General features: G+C 37.1%; 1 protein-coding gene across 1 annotated transcript; it reads right to left on the reverse strand.

The window, feature by feature from the left end:
* Positions 1 to 2,532: 2,532 nt before the first annotated feature.
* Positions 2,533 to 22,341, reverse strand: LOC114359484 (organic cation transporter protein). Its single transcript, XM_028313907.1, has 6 exons — positions 22,069 to 22,341; positions 14,197 to 14,410; positions 7,211 to 7,466; positions 5,291 to 5,923; positions 4,455 to 4,633; positions 2,533 to 3,403 (listed from the first exon to the last, which is right to left on the reverse strand). Exons 1-6 carry the CDS (start codon positions 22,239 to 22,241, stop codon positions 3,194 to 3,196), a joined length of 1,665 nt encoding a protein of 554 aa, XP_028169708.1. The 5' UTR covers positions 22,242 to 22,341; the 3' UTR covers positions 2,533 to 3,193.
* Positions 22,342 to 22,651: the final 310 nt, after the last annotated feature.

The raw sequence follows: 22,651 nt of genomic DNA on the forward strand, positions 1-22,651 counted from the left end.
GTTTCACTTTCGATAGTTTTGATGGAGTCAACGATTACGGCCAGTGGCGTTGGCGTAGCGTGCCTAAGATGGGCCCTGTATCAACATAAAAGGGGGCCATTGAAGATCAAGGGGCCCCTTTTTGTCCAAGAACCAAAATTACAGTGTGTCATTTAAAAAAGCTCATTGCAAAATTGATTTTTCATTTTTGAGCAGGGTCCTCTATCCCGGGGCTCTGGTAAGCTTCTTATAAAACCTAGGGCTCTAAGACAGTTGCCTACTCTGCCTAATAGGCCGGGGACTCCGTATCATTGATACGGCTGCTGACACGGTAGTTACGCCCCTGATATCGACCCACTCTACAGTCTATCGCTGGACATCGGACTGTTTCCATGACGATGAATCTGACCTTACTCCTTTACGTTTCCATCCTCTTTGATTGGTAGTACAGACAACAGCACATCAAGCTACAGTTGAAATAAGAGCAGTTTTGCATCAAAAAGTATAGTGATGTGCGTTGACTGTATAACTTCACATCTTGCAGCACCGACTCTACTAAAGAACTTGTCCAGGTCCTCCCAGGTCCAGGTGGGTGATAATAATGATCAGTTTGCTTATGTCAACTGCTGCTTGACCTGGTGGTTTGCATACCGAACTACTGCCAGAGGTAGCGGGTTCGATATCCGCACAATATAACCACTTGTATCCAAGTATATTTATTTATATGATTTAATGTAGGCTGTATCGATATGTTACGTAAACGATAGTGTGAAAATATAAACTCACAATTTGTGTCCTTCATTATTTTTGTTAATAAATATTTGACATACCAAATAGAGAAGTCATTATTATTTTCAATGCGAGGTCAAGGCCTTATTGTTGTCACTAATAAAATATTGTATTTACTACTTAATGACACGATCAGGTAATGCCAATGCCTACGCGTCATCATCTATTTATATTAGGCCAAAAAGTTAAGCGTAAATAAGTTACGTCACAAAGTGGTTACGATCTCGAATACAAAAAATCTGGATTTATTTAAATTAGTGTTTGAGGTTTTATTTTTAAATGTCAGCCGGGTCACATACCAATTATACCTGTTTAGGTAAAAATAAAAGGATCACGCAGGTCATTGATTAATGTTCTACGTGTAATGTGTGCTTTAACAATTTAATTTTAACAAAAAATCTAAGTTCAGACGCTGGCGCTTTGAAAAACACTTCGCAACTGGATTTCAACTTGCGCATTGATAGCATATAAGTTGTGGTGAGTGAATTTAAATCATTTAGACTAAGTAAGTGTTACTTGACTTATGAAGTAGATTCATATTTGAGTATATCAGAAACTTCAATCTATGCTTAAAATTGAAACGAGTTTTGAGCTAAGATTGTTTTTACTTATTGACATAGCAGTACAATATGAATATTTTACTCAACTTTAAAGATTCCTAAAGCATATAGTTAATAATGATATCGACAAATCTTGAACATCACTATTCCCAACAAAAACTACTCTAGGGTCAAAGGGCTGCCGTGGTCAATGCAAAAACGGTTACCTACTGCTTCTTGCTACAATCCTAGCAAACTCATGATGTGCTTAGTTCTGCATTTCTGTGAGCTCAAATGGAGGTTTTTTTAGAAGAATTATTAACTTCGCGATAAACTAAAATGAACCGTGAAAGTTTTTTATTTTGTAGAATGAAACTATTTCTAGGAAAAATACTTTTTATTGTGTTATCACGAAGGATTTATAATGATAAAAAATTACACACAACGTTCATCATTGAAATATTGTACTTATTACGTGTATTGTTGATATTATATTACACATACATAGTTACTGCTTCGTTAAAATGTATTTCTTTGGTTTATCATTAATTTTGAAATAACTGCAACCTGTTACATAGGTATTTCTTGGTGATTATGTATTACATAAGTAAAGAGATAGTAACGTGTTTTGCGTTTTTGTACTAAATAATTTAAAACACTTATACAATAAATCCTAAGGAGTCTTTCACAATCATACTTCGAATCACACAAATATATTATGTTAACTCTATCTAAAGTACAGTTATACTTACCATATTAAGTACCTACCTACATTATACTAATATCAAAATATGGAATTGTCATTACATTAGGTGGTACTTAAGTCCTAAGTACTTTAATAGTTATGTACTTTCATCATCATCAAAGACTTCTAAACTACTTCTAAGGCTGTGCCGAACTGAAATATTGCTTACTTAAGTAATTGTTGATGGATGAGTATCAACATCTAATTTAGTAGTTTGGAGATGTGCCACGAGCTCGCGAAGGTTTATGTCGACAAACTTACTGATATTGTTTAGTGAGGTCGATAAAAATTTAGCAGTGTCGATAAACATTTTTGTTGGTAGGTTTGTTTTGTTTTTTTGTTTCAGCTGAAAGACGTCCACTGTTGGACAAAGGCTTCCCCCAAGGATTTCCACAAAGACCGGTCCTGCGCCGTTCGCATCCAGGCGCCTTCACCAGATCGTCAGTCCACCTAGTGGGAGGCCTGCCCACGCTACGTCTTCCGGCTCGTGGTCGCCACTCAAGAACTTTCCTGCCCCAGCGGCCGTCAGCTCTACGAGCTATGTGCCCTGCCCACCATTCGTAGGTATTTGAAGTTATTTCAGGGGGTGCATTACTCGATCAGCCAATGTAGAAGAAGGAATGAAAATTAACTTAGAAGTCTTTGGTGATTAAGCATGTAGCTCAGTCAATGCGGCTATTTATATGGCAATTCGCGCATTGAAATAACATTATATCATTCGGTAATTTTCAGAAAACTGACATAATATTTGACTTTTAATTAAAATTACATTACAGGTTAATTAAATCTATTTCACAAGCCTTGTCAAATTGATACTTTTCCCATTTTCCATAACTCATTCAATAATCCAAAAATATAAAATAATTAATGTTCTTAATACAGTATACATTCTGTATATAAATACTACAGTTGCCTTCACATCAAACTATACATTTTTTTTTTAGAAAAACACACCTATTACATTCACAAGATGTCAACATTAAGCTTGTCTTTTTAATAAACTATCTACCTACTTACTATGTAGTTGCCTCTATCGATATTTTCTTATCAACCGACAACACTATGCAATCTATGCAATGGCGCAACATTATTAACCAATTTTCACTGACTTTTATTTCAATACCTATTTATTTATATAACATTATAGACTAGTTTTACTCTCTACGTTTCTATCAACTGGCGTTTCTTCTTTTTTGTCTTCTTTCTTTTTTTTTCTGTCCTGGTCCTGGGCTTCTTTCAAAGAGTCGGGGAGTTTCAGGTTGTTTGTCTCTGGTAGAGTGAGTACGAGGAAGGCGGATATGGCGGCCATGATGCCAAAGAGTGTGGTTGGTAGGTACACGTAGTACCTTGCCTGGAAAAGAAATAATCATTGTAACGACGAACAAAGAATTTATGAATTATGTAGGTAAATAATATAAATTATATCTACACATAATATGTTTAATCTATCTATATATATAAAAATGAAACCCGTTTCGCGTTGTCACGGCATCACGTGTGAACGGCTGAACCGATTTCGATAATTCTTTTTTTTAAATGTTTGTGGAAGTCCAAGGATGGTTCTTACGGAAAAAAATATTAAGAAAATCTCTACGCTAAGGCGGTACGAAGTTCGCCGGGTCAGCTAGTAAAATATGAAAATAATAACTTTATAGCGAGAAAATTTTTTGAGGGATTCTTGTCTTTCAAAATAGGTATTTGTCTGTAGTACCTAAGGAAATGTAGGTACCTAGTTTTATTCCAAAAGAACTTTGTTGGAATCAACCATTTGACTTTAAAACTTACTCAAATAAAATCTCATTATTATTATTTAATTAGAAAATGTCTTTAGGTTTGTAGTAGGTAACTGTTTTATGTCTAAAACATTTATCAGATAACGAAAAACATTTTGATAACTATTTAAAATTAGCGCCAGTTCATTCCGAGCTAGCTCTATAATCCAATTCAATAGGCATTCTTATTTCAGCGACCAAATATTGGCGTGAATTAGGCAATAGGTATGGCAACGGGACTATTCCCACCTCTCGTTCCCACCACTGCAACTCCTGTGTAGCCAGGATCTACAGCTTGACCGCCACAAAAACCCAACCAATGAAGGTCAAGTTTGTCCCGGGGGAAAGTTAAACTGTCATTGGACCCGCAACGAAATTAATCAGAAGAACATAGGAGGAGTTCGAAATTAAGGTTCGACTTCCCTCCATTGCAAAGCGGATGACAGGTGACAAACAAAGGTTTAAAACCTTTAAGAAAAAGATTATGCACCACGGACAATAAATTAAATTAAGGGGGCCTATCTTATGAGCAATAGGTATGGCAGACAATACACAGAAAGATGGTACAACAGTAACAATAACCAAATCGTATATACCCGAGATATATTGCAAATTATATCGCCGACTTACCAATAAAGGAGTGAGTGGAGCGACTGTGGACCCAATCCTTCCAATCGTGGAGCAAATGGCCAGCAATGTCGTCCTGTAGTTGGTAGGGAATACCTCAGCAGCGAAAACGTATAACGAATTGTATGCCAGCGTTATGAAGAACTTGCCTCCCAGATAGAAGAATATGGACCAGTTCCCAGCTGAAAATATAGGATATTTGAGATAACGGCTTGTTTTCCACAGATTTTAGACTTCTTTTAAAAGTATTAAGCGCTTCTTCTTTAATACAGGGTGAAAATAAGAGTTAACCGCTCGGAAAAGCTCGAAAGGATGTCAATGATTTAAATTTCACACTGTATATTTATTAAATTTCTAAAGCTATCATATAAATTGGTAGTACAAAGCTATCTTTCTTTATGCTATAAGGCATTTTCTTTCAATTAACTAAATTCTATAGTCAAATCTTGGTGTCAGACTTTGCAAGGTAGGTACTCGAGTCTAACATGCCTCAATCAAATTCATGAAGTTAATTAGAATATGTTACTTCATGGATTCATTTATAAATTTTATCAAAAACCGAATTGTAAGCAATGACAAAACTGAATTAGTCACGAATTTTACATTTCTTATGCCACTTACACTGCATAAGTGAACAAATACGGTAACTGCTTTACACATTAGCACACATCATATTTGACGAAAACATTTGAGATTTTCCTGTTTAACTTAAAGGTACACAAACCGTTAAGCTAATACTAATACCATTGACCTCGACAGTGTAGAAAGTGCCACCGAATTCAAACGATCTACTTACTAAATATACGTCGAAGGTTAACAAAAGAAAAGAGATTAGTTACCTGGTATAAACCCGTAGTTAATTAAAATTAGTCCAGCCAGGAAAAAGGCGGTAGAAATCACCCTTTTCCTTCCAAATCGGTCCAAGAATATCAATTTGCAGACATTTGCTGGGGCTTCAATGACGATCACTACTATGTAGTTCAAATAGCTGTTCCCTGACAGTTCTATGGCGTTTATGGATAAGCCATAGTAGACTAAAGTAGATGCCGTCCAGAGGAACGAACATATGAACAGTCTTTTCCATATCATTTGTGACGTCAGCAGTTGCTTGAAAGCGGACTGGTTACTTTCCATGGACTCGCTTTTCCTTGCATCTCTCTGCCTCATAGCTTGCTTCTCGACTTGGTTATAATAATCTTTAGGCACGGTCACATTGTTGAACCTCTCCGATCTTCTGAGGACTTTTAAACCCTCCTCGTACTTCCCTTTGCTGAAATACCACCTGAAGCTCTCAGATAGCATCCAAAGGTAGGTGAAGACAAAGACCGAGGGTGTGTAGATGACGAAAAGCAGGTACCTCCAGTTCTTGAGCCAGTATGCCAACAATGTGACTGTGACTCCTCCAAGGATGAACATGGTGTTAAAAAGCAGACTAGCGAAGACTCTTCCTTTGGGCCCGACTAGTTCTAAAGCTGGAAAAGAAATTAAATTATGAAGCTAAATATAATCCACAGGCAAGAACTAGATAAAAAGAGGAATCAAAACACAGTAACGCAGAAAGAGTTTATAAATACAGATGATACAAAAAAGGGCTCGTCAGGTGATCCCATGGACACAATGGTAAGAAAGTGCCTAAAACAACGCCAGGAAATGATTCTTGATACACAAAAACTACAATTAGTAATAAAACAATGTTATTTAGTCAGCCGTTTAATACGGAAGGCCGTGAGGTGCTAAATCTGATTGATTAAGATTATTCTAAATTATTGCTAGACAACGAATTGGATCCACTTTTTAAACTATTTTTTGTACAAATTATGCAAAATATTAGTAGGATTGTGAACTTAGGTATAAAGAACAAATATTTTTGATCTGTGAAGCGTTCCCAACGATTTTGTTTTGCAGTAAAAACCAAATCGATTTGCTATGATAATTTGTTTGTCAAATTTTGTAGTCATATGACATGATAAAAATCTAAGAATCCTCTAAGTGCCTAACTATAATTTGGACTCGACTGGTTTTTTGCAGTTATAACAACAATAATATTAATTATATAAAATATTATTTTCTTACGCGGAATGATGTTTGCTTTTTTATTCAGCCGGAAAACGTTCGATTCATCAAGAGTTTTTATATTTGAGCAGCATTATCCTTTACGCTTTGTGTTGAATTTAATATTTAGTGTTTTAAAATAAAAAACAAAGAAAATAGTCCGCAGTTTCTTGACTGGAATATGCTACACGACGGAAACTCGACACCGAAGGTTGCCCAATTCTGGGACAGCTTTCAATAAGTGAAGGGAAACATTTAACTTGATCGAATTGAACACCTATTGTTTATGAATAAGATTCAAAATGTCTTGAAGGCCCTTAGCCCGCAGCTCTATCAACGTAAACTATAATTAGGTAGGTACCTACCTATAGCATCAATAATGTGAAGTTTCATTTCCACTCATAGCATATAGTACTTAAAGCACATGCGTGAGAAAACTGGTGTTTACATGTTCCGCGTACTTACATTGACCTTATTAGAAGTTAGAACCGACGCAATACTACAAATATTTACTAGGTAGGTACTACATACGTACGTACCTCTACGGAAGGAAGAACCAATTTCAACATTGTATAACTTACATGCAGGGTCATTTTTTATTTTGTTTACACGATGATTAATTAAGTAAGTGCTATCATAATTAAATTGATCTAATCATTTTGTTACTGGTTTGATTCTTGAACAAGTTTTTCATGAATTTTACTTACCTAAAACAAAGCAGGCCGTATAAACGCCGCCTCCAAACGCTGGTTCCAGAAATTCGAAGACGACGAACATGTTGTAATTCGCCGCGAGTGCGCGAATGAGGCCGAACACGCCGCTCGCTACCGAAGCGAACACGAGCGCGAGCCGCCGCCCGAACTTGTCGGAGAGCAGTCCAGTTAACGGTATGGAGATGAAGAAGCCAGCGTTGTGGACGGTACCAACCAGGGATCGCTTCCAGTCCACACAGGCTAGGTTGAACTGAAACAAAATGGCAAATGTTAGAACAACCAAAGTAATCAAATCAAAACTAATGGACTCTACACAGTCTACATATTATTAGCCCGCCGGTAGCTCGGCTACATGGTGGTCGGCGGCTTTATTTCAAAAGAAATATTTGTAGACGACGACTTGTACTTTCTATGACTTTTCACATCATGTGGTCATCAACGAGGTGTGTCGGAAAACCAAAGAAAGTGACATAGCCCGCAGAATTGCCTTATTATGTAAACACAAAGCTCGTAGAACTAGAAAAGTTTATGTGTTAGAAGACACAGTAGTAGGGCTACCCCCTACTACTCAAGTTATTTCCAGTTTCTAGTAAATTACTGAAAAATACCGCTTTCATAATGCGCCAAAACACCAAATACGCTTTTTCTACCGCCCGCGCTGTAACCCGCAGCATGACATCATTTTAGTCATTTGTAGTGCCGTGTGTACCATATAGATCTGGTGCTACCTTCTCACCCGTCACATTCACGAGGCTACAATCCTGAATGTGTCAAACAACGTGACTTTCAGTTGAAATGGAACCATAAATACTTATCGTGAGTCACTTGCGGTGTAATTGAGGGGTGTGAAATCGCGATTACGATGGGCTGGCTTGATACGAGATGAATTATTATGGTACGGTCCACGTAACACCCACTAGCACGTTCTTTCAATATTTCTGCAATAAACCATCATTGTATTACTTTGTCTACTATTCAAAGTTGATCATCGTCAGGACATTTATTTTAGTATCCACTGCAGGAAATAATACAGCAATGAATTAGTTTCTTGCGCTGCTTCTTCTCAGCACTTGCCCGTTTATTGTCCCGAAGCAGTGGTAGGATTATTACTGGGTACGTGAAGTGCTTTTTAAAAGCCTACTTGCAAGAATAAAATTAGTTTTATGAGTGAGCAGAGGCAAACGTAGGATTTGTTTGGCTTACACTCTCCACTCTGGTCATATGGGGAGTCCCAATGCTTTCAGATATATCCCTTAGTTAGAATGAGAGTGGTCCTAGTCTACTATGCGAGAATCACAAGGATTGAAGTTGATTTTCATATTAGAATTTACACGCAAGTGGCTCAAAAAGTTAAAAGAAATGATCGCATAAAAATAATACCTGTTTCATTAAACTAAAGATTTAGATATAATGTGAAAATCTACTTATGCTTAGTAAAGCTAGTTATAGAGTTTGATTTCCGGTAGAGACAATTTATCTTTCCGGTAAGTATTAAAACATTTTTTTTTAATATTTTTAAAGGTAGGTCAGAGGTCAAGCTACCTCCCATAGTTAATTAACTTATTCTGGGACATCCTGTATATGTATAGAAATAAATCAAATTGTAAGGCGTGATATATTTAATTAATAGCTGTGTGCAGTTAAATGATTGTTTTACGGAGTCACGTGCTCATTTATTTAGCAAGAATGCTAATCTAAACTTCAGGCGAGCCTCGTGCTGAACGAATCTGCATGCAACACATTGTACGAGTAGGTACTATGTCTAAAAAAAGGTATTATAATAATTATTGTTTCATGAGCAGTTCTTTACAGCAGTAACGCGCCAAAATCGTGAGAAACGATTAGGGGACAAATATCAAATTAACATCTGTAGGCCTAGCATGCGCACCGCGATAAGCGTTTATCACGCCATTTTATCGATTTTGCGTGATACGCCCATACATTTGTCGTCTAAAATCATCGATAAGATTTTATCACGGCGCGCATCCTAGCAGGCCTCCCGAAACTGTTTGGCCAGCGTTGGGAGTGTGGGCCAAATCCTTTTGTTTCTATAAATGCTCTCTCATTTTGCTGTGATCAAAATGATCTGTGATGATGATGATGATGATAATGTGTAAAACTTATTACCAATGTCAGATGTGTATTGATTTAACACAAAAGACATTAAATTTGCACCTTTGTATTTCGTTGGTCTGTGGTAATAATATGTTCAATACATCATGAAACGATCAAGAAACAACTTAGGATGAGTTGCATCATCTAACTTTGACCGTAACTATAACGTTCACTGGTGGTTTTAGTATGGAGTTTGACAGATTTTTGACGTTTGTTAAAGTTAAAGTACGGTGCGTGCAACTCAGCCTTAGATTAAAATTATTACCTCATTGTAAAGTTAAGCAATTTATTAAGGATGTAGGTACCTCTGTCATGTTGATGATTACTCGATCATTAATAGCTCATCATCGTCAATATCATCGCGAAAGAATATTTTATATTTAACTTGTCTCTTTGTACAATGAAGACGTCAATTTGTATTTTAATGAGGTGCAAGTGCCAGGTGCATTATTTATTTATTTCAAACTTGTATGCACATAGAGCAGTGTGTATAACTGTATAAGGCGGACTTAATGCCTTTCGGCATTTTCCTCATCATCCTTATCATCTACCTTATTAATATTATAACGTTGAAGAGTTTGTTTGATTGAAATGAAAATGCTTGTCTCAGAAACTTCTCCTCCGATTTAAAATGTGGAATTATTTCTGTCAATTATAAATACAACAGTTGACGCCTTTTACAACGAAGGGAAGTAAATCTATGGGCCGCAGATATTGTTACCATAAGTAAAATTTTCTATCTACAGTATTAAGAGTACTTTCTCTCCAGGTGGCATTTAAAAATTCCATCCTGTATATAGGGCCCTGAGGGAGAGTGATCCTTGATGCAAATCGGTAGGTGGACACAAATAGGCGACCTTACCCTACATAGTCCAGACTGATGGCATTATAATCGTCACACTTACGTCGATCACCCAGCCATCACTAGACAAGATTTAAAAATAATAACAATAAACACTATTTATAGAGCTCTATAAATAGTCTTCATGATTTGCAGAATTTATTCTAAAAACATCAAATTATACCTGATATAACCTTACTTTAACAGCATTTTTATAATAGGATAAAAACTTTTTTAGGCCTCTATTACTCGTAAATAGACTTTATTGTCATAATATGCATAATTTATGCTAAAATTAGCGAAAACATTTGGTAGGCGTGAGACTTCTTTTCCAGTGCCTTTTTAAGACCATGTGACATAATATAGGGTGAAAAAAGATGAGTGAATAAACCTTAGTGATAGGTACTGATAAAGGACGTAGCACACTTATCAACCCGCAAAGGGATCGTAACATTCGTAACCGTATTAACGCGAGGCGGTCAGTATTTTTTCTATGAGACTCCATAATGCAACACACACTTATTCGCACCGTAACGTATAGGCCTCGCCTGGCGGTTGACAGCGCGCGAAAAGCGATGACAGCTCGCGAAAGGCGATAATATGGTCTTGATTCTCTTCCGACTTGACAAGTCTGCTATGAGTCCTGAGTGGATTTTTTTTATCCACTACGAGGAAGCTCTTGGCCTGTATCTCACCTGATGGTAAGTGATGATCAGGCCGAAGGTGGAAGCGAGCTTCACCCGGAGTCCTCAACCACAGAGGAATCCTGAGTGCGCGAGTTAATTCACACTTTGCCGGTTTTTTAAATTAAGTCACTTAGTCAAATTTTTTGATTTTGGACATGCAAATAATGGAAACTAATTACGTGCAAAACAAACACGATAGCATCATAGTTCTTGGCCTGATTTAAAACAATGAATTTGAAAAAGCTGGACATTTATTATCATTTATCACACTGATAATTACGTTTTTGCTTCGGTATAATTTGCGAAGTTATTCGCGTTATTTGTTCGCATAAGTTAAAATATTTGTTCCAAGGCTTAAACGATTAGTAATTTATTTTTGACGTGAATCATGAATCATGCTGGTGTTAGTTTAAATTTATTAACATCAATCGCTTAGTTCAATACGTTATTACAAACTTATAATTTGTTACTTGAGTTGTTTATTACAGAGTCGTAATTTTATTAATGATTTAAGTATTATGATAAGTTAAGTATTTGTTTAGAAGTTATGTCTACGATAACTCAGCACGGAAATTATTATGTGTTCGGTTTATTAATTAGTTCCTGGAGGTGTATTTTTAAAGTATTCGTATTTTATTCGCATACGAAATCACACAACGCATACGAATTAATAAAGAGACTAAAACAATTACTCCTCTGTGTCTGCATAGTTTTTAGGGTTCCGTACCTCAAAAGGAAAAAACGGAACCCTTATAGGATCACTTTGTTGTCCGTCTGTCCGTCCGTCCGTCTGTCAAGACCCTTTTTCTCAGGAACGCGTGGAGGTATGAAGCTGAAATTTATATCAATTACTCAGGTCTACTGTCCCTTGAAGCTGTGAAAAAATCAAACTTCTAAGCCAACGCAATCAAAAGATACAGCCGTTTATGCCGCAAATTTTCGACACTTGCAAGGGAATCAAAACCTACAGGGTGCTTCACCTTCCCGTGAACTCAGAATCTTGAAATTTGGTACGAAGCAACGTCTTATAGCATAGATAAAGGAAAAATTACGAAAACCATAAATTTTTAGTTACATCACATAATATATTTTTTTTAACAATTTTAAACATACTCATCCTCATAAACGCGTAGAGGTATTAAATTGAAATTCATACCAAATACTCAGGTCTATAATACCTTTAAGCTGTAACAAAATCAAACTTCTATGTCAACGCAATCAAAAGAAACAGCAATTTAAGCTGCATATTTTGAAACTCGCAAGTACTCGCAAGGGAATCAAAACCTAAAGGGTACTTCCAGTCGACCTAGAATCTTGAAATTTGGCATGAAGCAACGTTTTATAGCACACATAAAGGAAAAATTCCGAAAACCTTAAATTTTTAGTTACATTACAAAATATATATTTTTTAATAAATATAAACTTATTACTTTTTTCCTCATGAACGCGTAGAGCTATCAAGTTGAAATTCATATCAAATACTTAGATCTAATTGCCTTTAACCCGTGAAAAAATTGTGTGATTGTAAACATAATTTTAGTTACAGCAATGACAAACGATAAAGAGATCTTTGTCTTAAATTTATGCTCCTCCATCTTTCCCCATTGTCATGTTATGAATTTCATTTTGCAATAAAAATACCATAGTTATGACTCGATTGTCGTAATGAACGAACTTTGTAAACCTTGCAGGTTTGTACGGAACCCTCGGTGCGCGAGTCCGACTCGCACTTGGCCGGTTTTTTTACTTGTATCATTAGTTTTATAAGTTTATTTAATTGTAAAGCAAGTGTCGCCCTCTTTGCCGGTATTTTTGCCCCCACGAGGTGTCATGTGTGTAAGGTAACTTAGATTAAGAATGATTCGTTAAAAGATGTCCCTAACCTATCATTTAACCTAGGTCGCGGGAGGAGCCTGGATGCGGGCAGCGCAGGACCGTTCATTGTGGAAAACCTTGGGGGAGGCCTTTGTCCAGCAGTGGACGTCATTTGGCTGAAACGAACGAACAAACCTATCTTCAGTCACCTAGACAAAGTAGCATTCGTGATAGTTTTAATTCCGAAAGTCAATTAACTCAGATTTTTTTTGTATCCTCCATAACGCAAAGTGCAATGCTATCGTGTACTTCCTCCGATTTTGGGGTTCCGTTCCGTGCCCTGAGAGTGCGGTACGGTATTGCTAATCGTATATGGTTAATGGTTGTCTAGCGATTAATGACGTAACGAATGAACGTATATTTTTTTACAGTTTTTCTGCAAGTGATAAGTATGTTTCGCATGTAGACGTTGTGTCATTTATAAAAATCAAGTTTTAGTCTTTTTTACATACATTATCTCAGAATAAATAAATTATTATGGCCGTTATAAAAACACGCCTCTACTCTATGGTAGGTACATACGTAGAAATAGATTTTCTCGACTAGAAGGATCTAATTCGATCATATTGATTGAAAAGCACGTAATGTATAAACTTTATTTATTTGTTCTGAGTATGTTTTGGACACTAGGCTTGGTTGGATCGATAGAAAAGAAATATGATTCCGTGCCTCAATAGTCACGATAAGCCATTGGTCTAATTAAACCATATCTAATAGCTCATTAAGTCTGAGACCTCAATTAAACATCCTAAGATTCCACTCGAAGAAAATAATTAATAAAAGATAATAAGAACGAAATTCGCGTGCAGTCGTCTCGCACTTGACCGGCTTAGAAATGAAGGTACATTGTTTGGGTAATATCTAGCTAGGTTTGGCAATAAGTAATAACTGCACGTACATCCAGACATGCTATCTATGAGTATGAGTAAGGTCTGCCGTTTGCTAGTATTGAATACATTAGCAAGAAGTTGATCAATCACGGATGTATTTTCTAACCATACCTATACTACTTTGGGACCTATGATAGCATATATTGCTATGGTAGTCTCTCCAGGAAAGGGTGGTGCCTTTCTAATTTTCCTGAGGTAAATGGAGGATACGTCAATTTCATCTATAGGATTAAGTATTCCAGATTGACTGGAAGCGGCCTGCAGCCTGAAACCTTTACCAGGTCATCTGTCCACCTAGTGTGGTGGAGTGCAGGACACACTCCACTTGTCTGCTACGTAAACTGAACCTTCTGTTGCGTACAACGTCAAAAACGGTTGGTTCAAATATTCATTCCGTTTGGGTTCTTCTTGCTTATGAGACAAGATGTCCAGAAATACAATAAATAAGCACGTGTTTAAGATATTTTCAAACTATAGAAAAATTTACACGGAGGCACGTTTTTATTGGCCAAAATAGATTAGAGCCTTGTACTCGTATGTATAAACTATATTACAGAGCAATTAGAGACTTACCTCTTTAACAATAGAGTGTTCTTCCAAATACACGTACGCGTCGCACTCTATCTGACTCGATGTGTCGAAGTCCAGCTCAGAACAGTAGCTCTCGTTGTACGTTGAGTTACTGTAAGGCGCATAGCGGAGGCACTTGTGAGGAGTGCCGTCCTCCTTGTGGGGTATCGTGAAGTTGAGGGCCAAAGTGTCGTCGTCGCACTCCGGCACTGCGCACCTGAAAGAAAACTGAAGTTTGACATGTATCTAGTAAAATAACCAGCTCTTAGGTCTATTGACCTTCCTTAGACTACGAGGTCTAGGGTGCAATTCTCAATAGGGGCACGTAAGACAAACCTTTTCTACAAAAAGTATAGTACAATATTGTCGCATTATTATGTAGAAAACCTTCGTTCACTTCCGTTGTTTCGTACCTGGTACCCATAGTACCCTTGTTTAGCTTCGGATTAAATGTTGTTGTTGTTTTATTTTACATATTTGTCATAGTTTAAATACCTCCTACTTAGGCATTTGAATGAAAAACTACCCGTACCTATATCATCCTTTAATTAGGGCAACAAGTCAGCGGCTTCACTAAGTAAAATTCCGTTTCTCTCAGATATTTTTAGCATAAGCTACGACTAAGTAGTGTTCAGCCATTTCAAGCTTTTTTGATAGCAAAAACTGGCGGCTCCAAATTGCCAGTTGATAATACAAATAGCGGAGGTGGCCAATTTTGTGGGAACGAATGTTAACAAAAACCGGCATGGAGATCCATAGCTAATGGCCAATGGCGACAAGGAAGGTCGTTACATTCAACGGACTATTTACTTTTATTGCGAGGCCGATGAGGAAAATGCCACCTTAATTTATATAAATGTTAACCTGACACTCGTACGTCTTTGGGACATCATTATTACCTTTCTAGCACGTGTGTTAAAGCTAATTCTTCGTCTTCAAATGGCTCTAAATTGGAAATAAGTTTTATTTTAGATGCGGCTTTTGCTACGGCTACCACATAGAATTTTGAGTATAACATGTGTTATTATGTAAGCTATAATGTTGCAGATGTTCATCAAAATCTTTTCAGAGTTTTTTCCGTGAAATATCAAGGCGTAACAAATCCAATGCAATGTTTAATAGTTACCGAGATGTTAAAAAATACTTATAGATGTTTTTTTTTATATTTTAAGTCAAATTCGAAGTGTCTTTAAATTCGAAATGTGTATAAAATAATAGTTTTAAAAATAACAACCAAAGTTTTTGTAAAAAAATGAAAACAGTTGAATTTTTAACGTGGGTATTGAAACGAAGTCCAATGAATTCATGACTTACAAACTTCAAAAGTTAAAATGAGAATGCTTTAATAATCGAGGGACATTGTTTTAGCCTTCCAATAATACCTACAAAGTCGCTGGGAAGTTTCCACGTTTTTTGTGAAGTTTTTGCGTTTGACTGAGGCAAACTTTCTGTTTGCGTCGGGTTTCATAGAATTGCTGCTAATTATAAACTTTCAGTCGCATTGCCGCGAGCTTTTTTTTATTGATATCAACTTACATAATTTCCTTAGGCTGGTTTGTACCATCTTACTTTAACTCTGACAAAAGTCAAAATCTGTCAAATTCCAGACAAACAGCACCGGTTATTGTGATTGTTATGGTTAAAATAAGGTGGTGCATCTCAGCCTTAATGTAAGAATGAAAATTCAAATCTATAAAAGTGAAATACCATTCACTGGTTAATCACGAAATTTCAGAAACTATAAACACCTTCAAACTAGAATTTTGCAGGTAGGTTCCTTATTTATGTAAGCCACCGGCCGCTAGTTCTTTATGTGTATTAAGTACTTTACAGGGCACTAATACAGGTCCCAAAAGTTTGCTCTATCACATATTTTCAGCTGGTGTTGAGACGAAATGACAGAAGAAGATCAGTTAACTTTTCTGACCTCTTATTTACTAAATAATGGACATACCATTTACATGTTATAATATAAATGGGAGCAGACAGATATCTTGGTTACCTAATATTAATAGTGTTAACATTAGATATTGTTTCAATTGTTGCTAGGAGGCTTCCGGCGACTGGGACCGCAATTAACTAGGACCGCGGTCCCAGTCGCCGGATCCATAAAAAAAAATATTTTTCTTCCGGCGACTGGGACCACTCATAGATAACTTAAAAGAAAATATTATTCAATCTAAAATTGGTACAGTACTAAAATCCATGAGTGGTCCCAGTCGCCGGAAGAAAATTATTTAATTTTTACGCATCCGGCGACCGGGACCGCGGTCCCAGTTAATTGCGGTCCCAGTTGACGGAATCCTCGTTGCTAGTGAATACTCAGCGTCACAAGGTGGACCGACGACCTCATAAAGGTAGCAGGAAGGTGCTGGATGCAGGCCGCTACCAACCGATCTTTATGGAAATAATTGGGGAGGCCTATGCTCATGACGTGCTATGGCTAAAATGATGATGATGATGACTCAACGTACAATCTAATCTCACATTGGATTTTTTGTTGCAAATTAGCATCTATTACAATAAAATAAGATGCTATTACAGTAGCTTTATATGCCTTTATCTATCTGCACTGATAGAGCACGTAACGTCATCCCACAGTTGGGCGAGACCTTGAGATTACTTTTCTTGGTTTTCATCATCATCATCATTCATATAATATATGGACGGACGTCCACTGCTGAACATAGGCCTCCCCCAATGACTTTCATGATGACCGGTTCGCAGCGGCCTGCATCCAGCACCTTCCTGCTACCTTTATGAGGTCGTCGGTCCACCTTGTGGGTGGACGTCCTACGCTGCGCTTTCCTTTCTTGCTTTTAGTTGTAGTAATATTCCTACGGTAGTACTTAACTAGTACCTACATATTTTAAAGTCAATAAACCTCAGGTTTATTAACTATAAACCTAGTCATGTTCATAAAATTGATATTCCCTAGTAAATTGATAATAATTTAGATTTCTCTTTTCTATTTGCAGTGGTTTTGATAATCGGATATTGAATTATGGTTAAATTAATAATTTGATAGCTTTCATAAATAGAATAGGTAACCTTCCATATGTAGGGCTTGTTTACACCAACTCCGTGGGCTGTTTAGGATAGAGTCACATCTTTATTAACCTGGTAGAGTACTCTTAATTTAATACGATGGGAAAAGTAAGTAACAGTTATGAATGAAAATAAAATAAAAATACCGTCAATTTTTAAAAAATATTACAACTCGCTTATACCAATAAGAATTAGCTACATTGGGTGCGTTCTGCCGTCTGCGGTCAGATTAAAGTGAACGCAGCCCGCATCATGTATGAACGACATTATCGGTCTCTATACATTTTGTATTGATGCGAATCTCGAATCTGACAGTGCGGGCACGAGCAGAGAACGCAAACTGACAGGTGCGGGCTGCGTTGATTTGACCTGACCGCAGACCCCAGAACGCATCCGGTGTGACGAATGCTTTACCCAACGTTTGCGTCACATTTTAAAGCCATTGAAGAGTACATGCGTAAGCGCAGTTCTAATACAATGGACTAATAAAATGCCTTATAACGTAGAAATGTCAGGTTTACCAGAATGTGTCGATATTAAATGACTTATTTTTATTTATTTATTTATTTATTTACACACTTATCAACCCGGAATGGGATCGTAACCGTATCATCTCCCGCCCACACTACGTTTTCCCGTTCGTGGTCGCCACTCGACAATTTTTCTGTACCAACGGCCATCATCTCGATGAGCCATCAATAAAAATCATTGGCAGGTAATTAGGTATATCGATACGATGTTCTTCAAGAACTTTAACAGTCTGTATACATTTTGTTTTCATATATCGATACCCGAGTATCTTAGGTTCTCTACCATCATTCTCGATTGCCAATGATAAATTAATTGAGTAAGTTTCCGTTGCATAGGGAGACCGAGGTGAGTTGTAACACAGGAGAGTTGTGACATTGTCGATTTTTTGGAACTTTGAGTATTATCGACCTCGTAACAGTACGCGTTTGTCAGTTCAAGTCTCGAGCTAACAAATGCGCGCTGTTGAGAGCTCGCTGACAGTTAATAGGTTTCCAAAACTCAATAATGTCACAATTCTCCTTTGTTACAACTCACCTCAGTCTCCCCTATCCATTTGTTTTCTCTTATGACTTCTCCCAAAGCTTTTGATACGTCCAATGATATCAGACTTAAATTGCTGTGAATGTCTTCCATTGTCGTTTTATACCAAACAAGATGCCATATCACTCCGATATACCCGTCAGGTTGTGGCGAGCGTAACCGTATGAATCATTTCTCAGAACCTTAAGTGGAGACTCAAGTAACTGTACCTGCAAGTTACTGCTACAGTCAGTTACAAATAGATTGTGACACCCAAAGTAGCCAAAAAGTTCGCAATACATCTTTGTTACAATTGGAATAAGGTTGTGTTCAACTTTTTGGCCACTTTTGGTGAACTATTTAACGCTAACCTTACGTGTAAACCAAATTTTTATCAAAGATAGGAGAGTGCTCATAATCAACTTGTATGAATAAGCTTATTTTTGTTTCTGAATCTTCCTGAATTGATCTGAGTTTATTGAAGTTGAATTCTCAAAGTTGATTTACTCTCAATTCAGAACAATTCAGAAGCATTTTCCTGGATAAACCCGGTTGGAGTTATTCAGATTTTTTAAGAATGATGTCAGATTATTAATAAGCCTGTGTTTTGATACACAGTCGCTGTTGAGGCTATACGTTTTGTTGCAAAACAAGACTATTACAATTACAAAAGATGCTACAGTGTAACTTGAAGTACCGTCGTCAACACACATAGATGTCATCGCACTGCCCTTTTTCTGACGAGTATTTTTAGCCCGTTAAACATACTGTAAGCACCAAGAGAGCGAACAAGAAAAACTGGTCTGAGCAAAGCCGCGGGTACTCACTACTAATACCCGTTGACAAACATTACTATCAGGTCTCACAGTGTGCGTGGACGCACAGGGTGACACATGAACCAATTACAGAGCTCTTTTCAATGCTGTTCGAGTCTCACAGTGTGCGTGGACGCACAGGGTGACACATGAACTAATTACAGAGCTCTTTTCAAGCTCTTTTCAGCTCTTTTCAATGCTGTTCGATTTGTTACTTCACTTAAGCAAGCACCGTTTGTGAATACGGGCGTAATACCCGTTCACAAACATTACTATGAGGTCCACAGGGTCCCAAAAACCTATTCATAGACAATACCTGAGTGGCGGAATGATAGGTACACACGAACCAATCAAAGAGCTCTATTCAACGCTGTGCCTTCGCATAGCGTTGCTGCTTCACTTAAGCAAGCGTCGTTTGTGAATACGGGTCTAGTTTCATTCGAGAGCATACACTATCTCGATCAACGTGTTACAAGGCATATCAATTGGAGATAGGGCTTTGATAGTGATTTGTTAATTCATCTGTTGATAAAGGTCACGATGAATTACCGGTTTCACGCGGCGCCTGCGTCAAATTAATGTGCGTCAAACAAACAACAAAGTGTTAACAATTATTTACTAGTGGTCGCCCACGACTTCGTACGCGTGGACCCCGTTTTCCCCCTAGGAGTTTTGAATTTTCCAAAATCCCGTCTTAGTGAGCATCTACGTTCTAAAAGGAACCCCCATGCAAAATTTGAGACTCCTAGCACTTGTAGTTTCTGAAATTTCGTGATGAGTGAGTCAGTCAGTGACCTTTCGCTTTTGTATATTATATTTATTATAGTCTGGCGACACCATAGATGTCTCCATCATTATTAGCCTATATCAGTCTAGTCGTATTCACAAACATCACTTTGAGGTCTCATAGTGCCGTGGACGCACAGTGTCACACGCAAACCAATCACAGAGCTCTATTCAACACTGTGCGTTCGATTTGCTGCTTCACTTATGCAAGCATCGTTTGTGAATACGGGTGTAAAATAAATAAATAATTGAGTACAGATTTCTATGTACGCATCAGCCTGTGACATTCTCGTATATTGTCTATTTGTAGACTCCATTTATGGACTCATTTGATGTTCACTATGACATAGTAATATGTAAACCAAATGCTGAAGCGTCAATGGCGAAATAATTTGCGCACACCGTATTATCGTAAGTCAAGGTAAATAAACTTCAACAGTGTAATAATGACAGAATAAATAATACCATTCGTAAACAAATAAACGTTCAGAACATTTAGGACTTTGAAGTATAAGTAAATAAATAAAGTAAATATTCGTTTTCAATATAAGAAATATTCACCTTTTTATATTTAGATAGCACTTTGTTATTATTAGTTGTGCAGTTTATTTTATGTCATCATCATCGTTTCAGCCACACGTCCACTGCTGAACATAGGCCTCCCTCAATGAATAATTTTTTTTCAGGGTAAAAGTAGACTAGCATAATTTTGCTCTCTCAGAATCAGGTTCCTTTTAGACTAAGGGCGTCGCACATTTATCGAACCGGAAAGGTATCGTAACCGTATCAACTCGAGGCGGTCAGTATTCTTTGTATGAAACTCCATACTGCAACGCACACTTATCCGCACCGTAACGTAAACGCCTCGCCTCGCGATTGACAGCTCGCGAAAGGCGATACGGTGTTGATCCCTTTCCGAGTTGATAAGTCTGCTATAAGCTTAGGCTGGGTTGCACCATCTTGCTTTAACTTTGTCAAACGTCAAACTCCATACAAAAATACCGGTTATCGTCATAGTTACGGTCAAAGTTAGGTGGTGTATCTCAGTCTTAAAGTGTCAAGTGGCTACTCGTTGTTTATAGTCACTTGTAGCACCGAAACCATGACACTGACAAGACTTTGGCTCTAAAATACTTCTTACTTTAACGTGGTAAAAAGTGAACTTTTCCCGGAGATCGTGAAAAATGGCACTAACACTTTATTCTAAACGACAATCGTATAAATTATTTTTAACTAAAACTGTCTTTTTCAGTACAGTGCAAATGAAACAGTTGACTGAAAAAATACAAAGTATCCCAAACTGAAAATAGCGGCTACCATCATCACTGTCCCAAGCATAAAACTAATATATCTTGAATACTAACTTTATGGTCCCAAGACATGCTTAAGACCTTTAGGGGCAATGAACTGGTTAGTTTTATTTCGCCCACTCGGTATTTTTTGTCCAGCAAAGCATCTCAAGACGTTGGTCGGTTAAAATAAAAAAGAAACTTCAACTGGCATTTTAAAACATGTTGCTGATTTATATTGGCATTTTAATGTTGAAAAAACCTGACTGAAGTTATGGCTCCAAAACAATATTAAATATGTAAATTGTATTTACATTTAACTGATCCTAAAAGGATAAGTACCTAAGTATGTTTTTGGCATAAATTAAAAAGTTTACGTCCCAATATAAAGTACCTCTACCTCTGTCTTGACGTAATAATATTGACCATTGCTTAGAAAAAGCAGCGCAAAAAAACTCAGTCTGGCTTTTTTATTTGTATTTTTTCTCTTGAAGCAAGTTTGTCTTAATAAGTACACAATACTTTTCGTTCCAAATTCCATGAATACATATACAAATAGTTTAGGAATGTACGATACGTGCTATTTTCGACGTAAATCAAATCACAGGAAAATGCTACTAACTAATAAAAACAATAAAGGTCAACATTAAATGCTCCTTAAAAACGGTTATGATTTTAATTTTGCCAGTTTACTTTCCGCCGCAAAAAAATCAAGTAGCTAGGTATTTTATGTTCTAGTTTACAGTAAAGTACCTTTTTCCGTCATAATTACCAAATAAGTACTAAATAATTATACAAAACACTGTACAAATGCACTATATTTAAATTCAGCTGCACATCGTAGCAACTTCAAACGTCAATAAGTCATGAATAAAATTAATGCTCACCTGTATTCCAGGTCCATGCTTTCAAAATTGTATACAGAAGAATACATCCCAGCCATGAATACAGGCAGAAGAATAAAGAAGTAATTAAACACATTAAATCTGCCGAACGGGCCTAGTAACTGCAAAATGTCATCAACGCTCACTTCAGCACTTTCTTTCTTTTCGGGATCCATGTTGTGATCAGTTGTAATTATTTGTCGCGTTTGTAATTATTTTGTTGTGCGCGGGAGTTGATTGCACGCGCGTACGCGCGGTATCCGAGCCGATAGTGGTGGGGCCGCGGTCGGCTTAAGGATTTTATTGTTCGCGTAAAAATCACTCGCGTAAGTTATCGCATCGAAAGTAACCGAGTTCATGATAACGGTTCGAAAGCGTAGTTAATTTCTTGCCAGTTTGAACTTGGCATTGGGGTATAAAAATAATGTGGTGGTTAAGGTTTTAATGGGCTATAACGAGTATTTTTCTAGTAATCCTGCTTATCGGTATGGACATTAATTGGATTAGAGCCTAGATGTAATTTGATATGAACTTGAATTGAAAGCATGTGAGAAAGTGAGAGATATTTGCCTAATTAAATTAGAAA

The sequence above is a fragment of the Ostrinia furnacalis genome, unplaced genomic scaffold (assembly GCF_004193835.3).
Source record: "Ostrinia furnacalis isolate ACB-3 unplaced genomic scaffold, ASM419383v2 OfSCF4399, whole genome shotgun sequence".
Classification (NCBI taxonomy): Eukaryota; Metazoa; Arthropoda; class Insecta; order Lepidoptera; family Crambidae; genus Ostrinia; species Ostrinia furnacalis.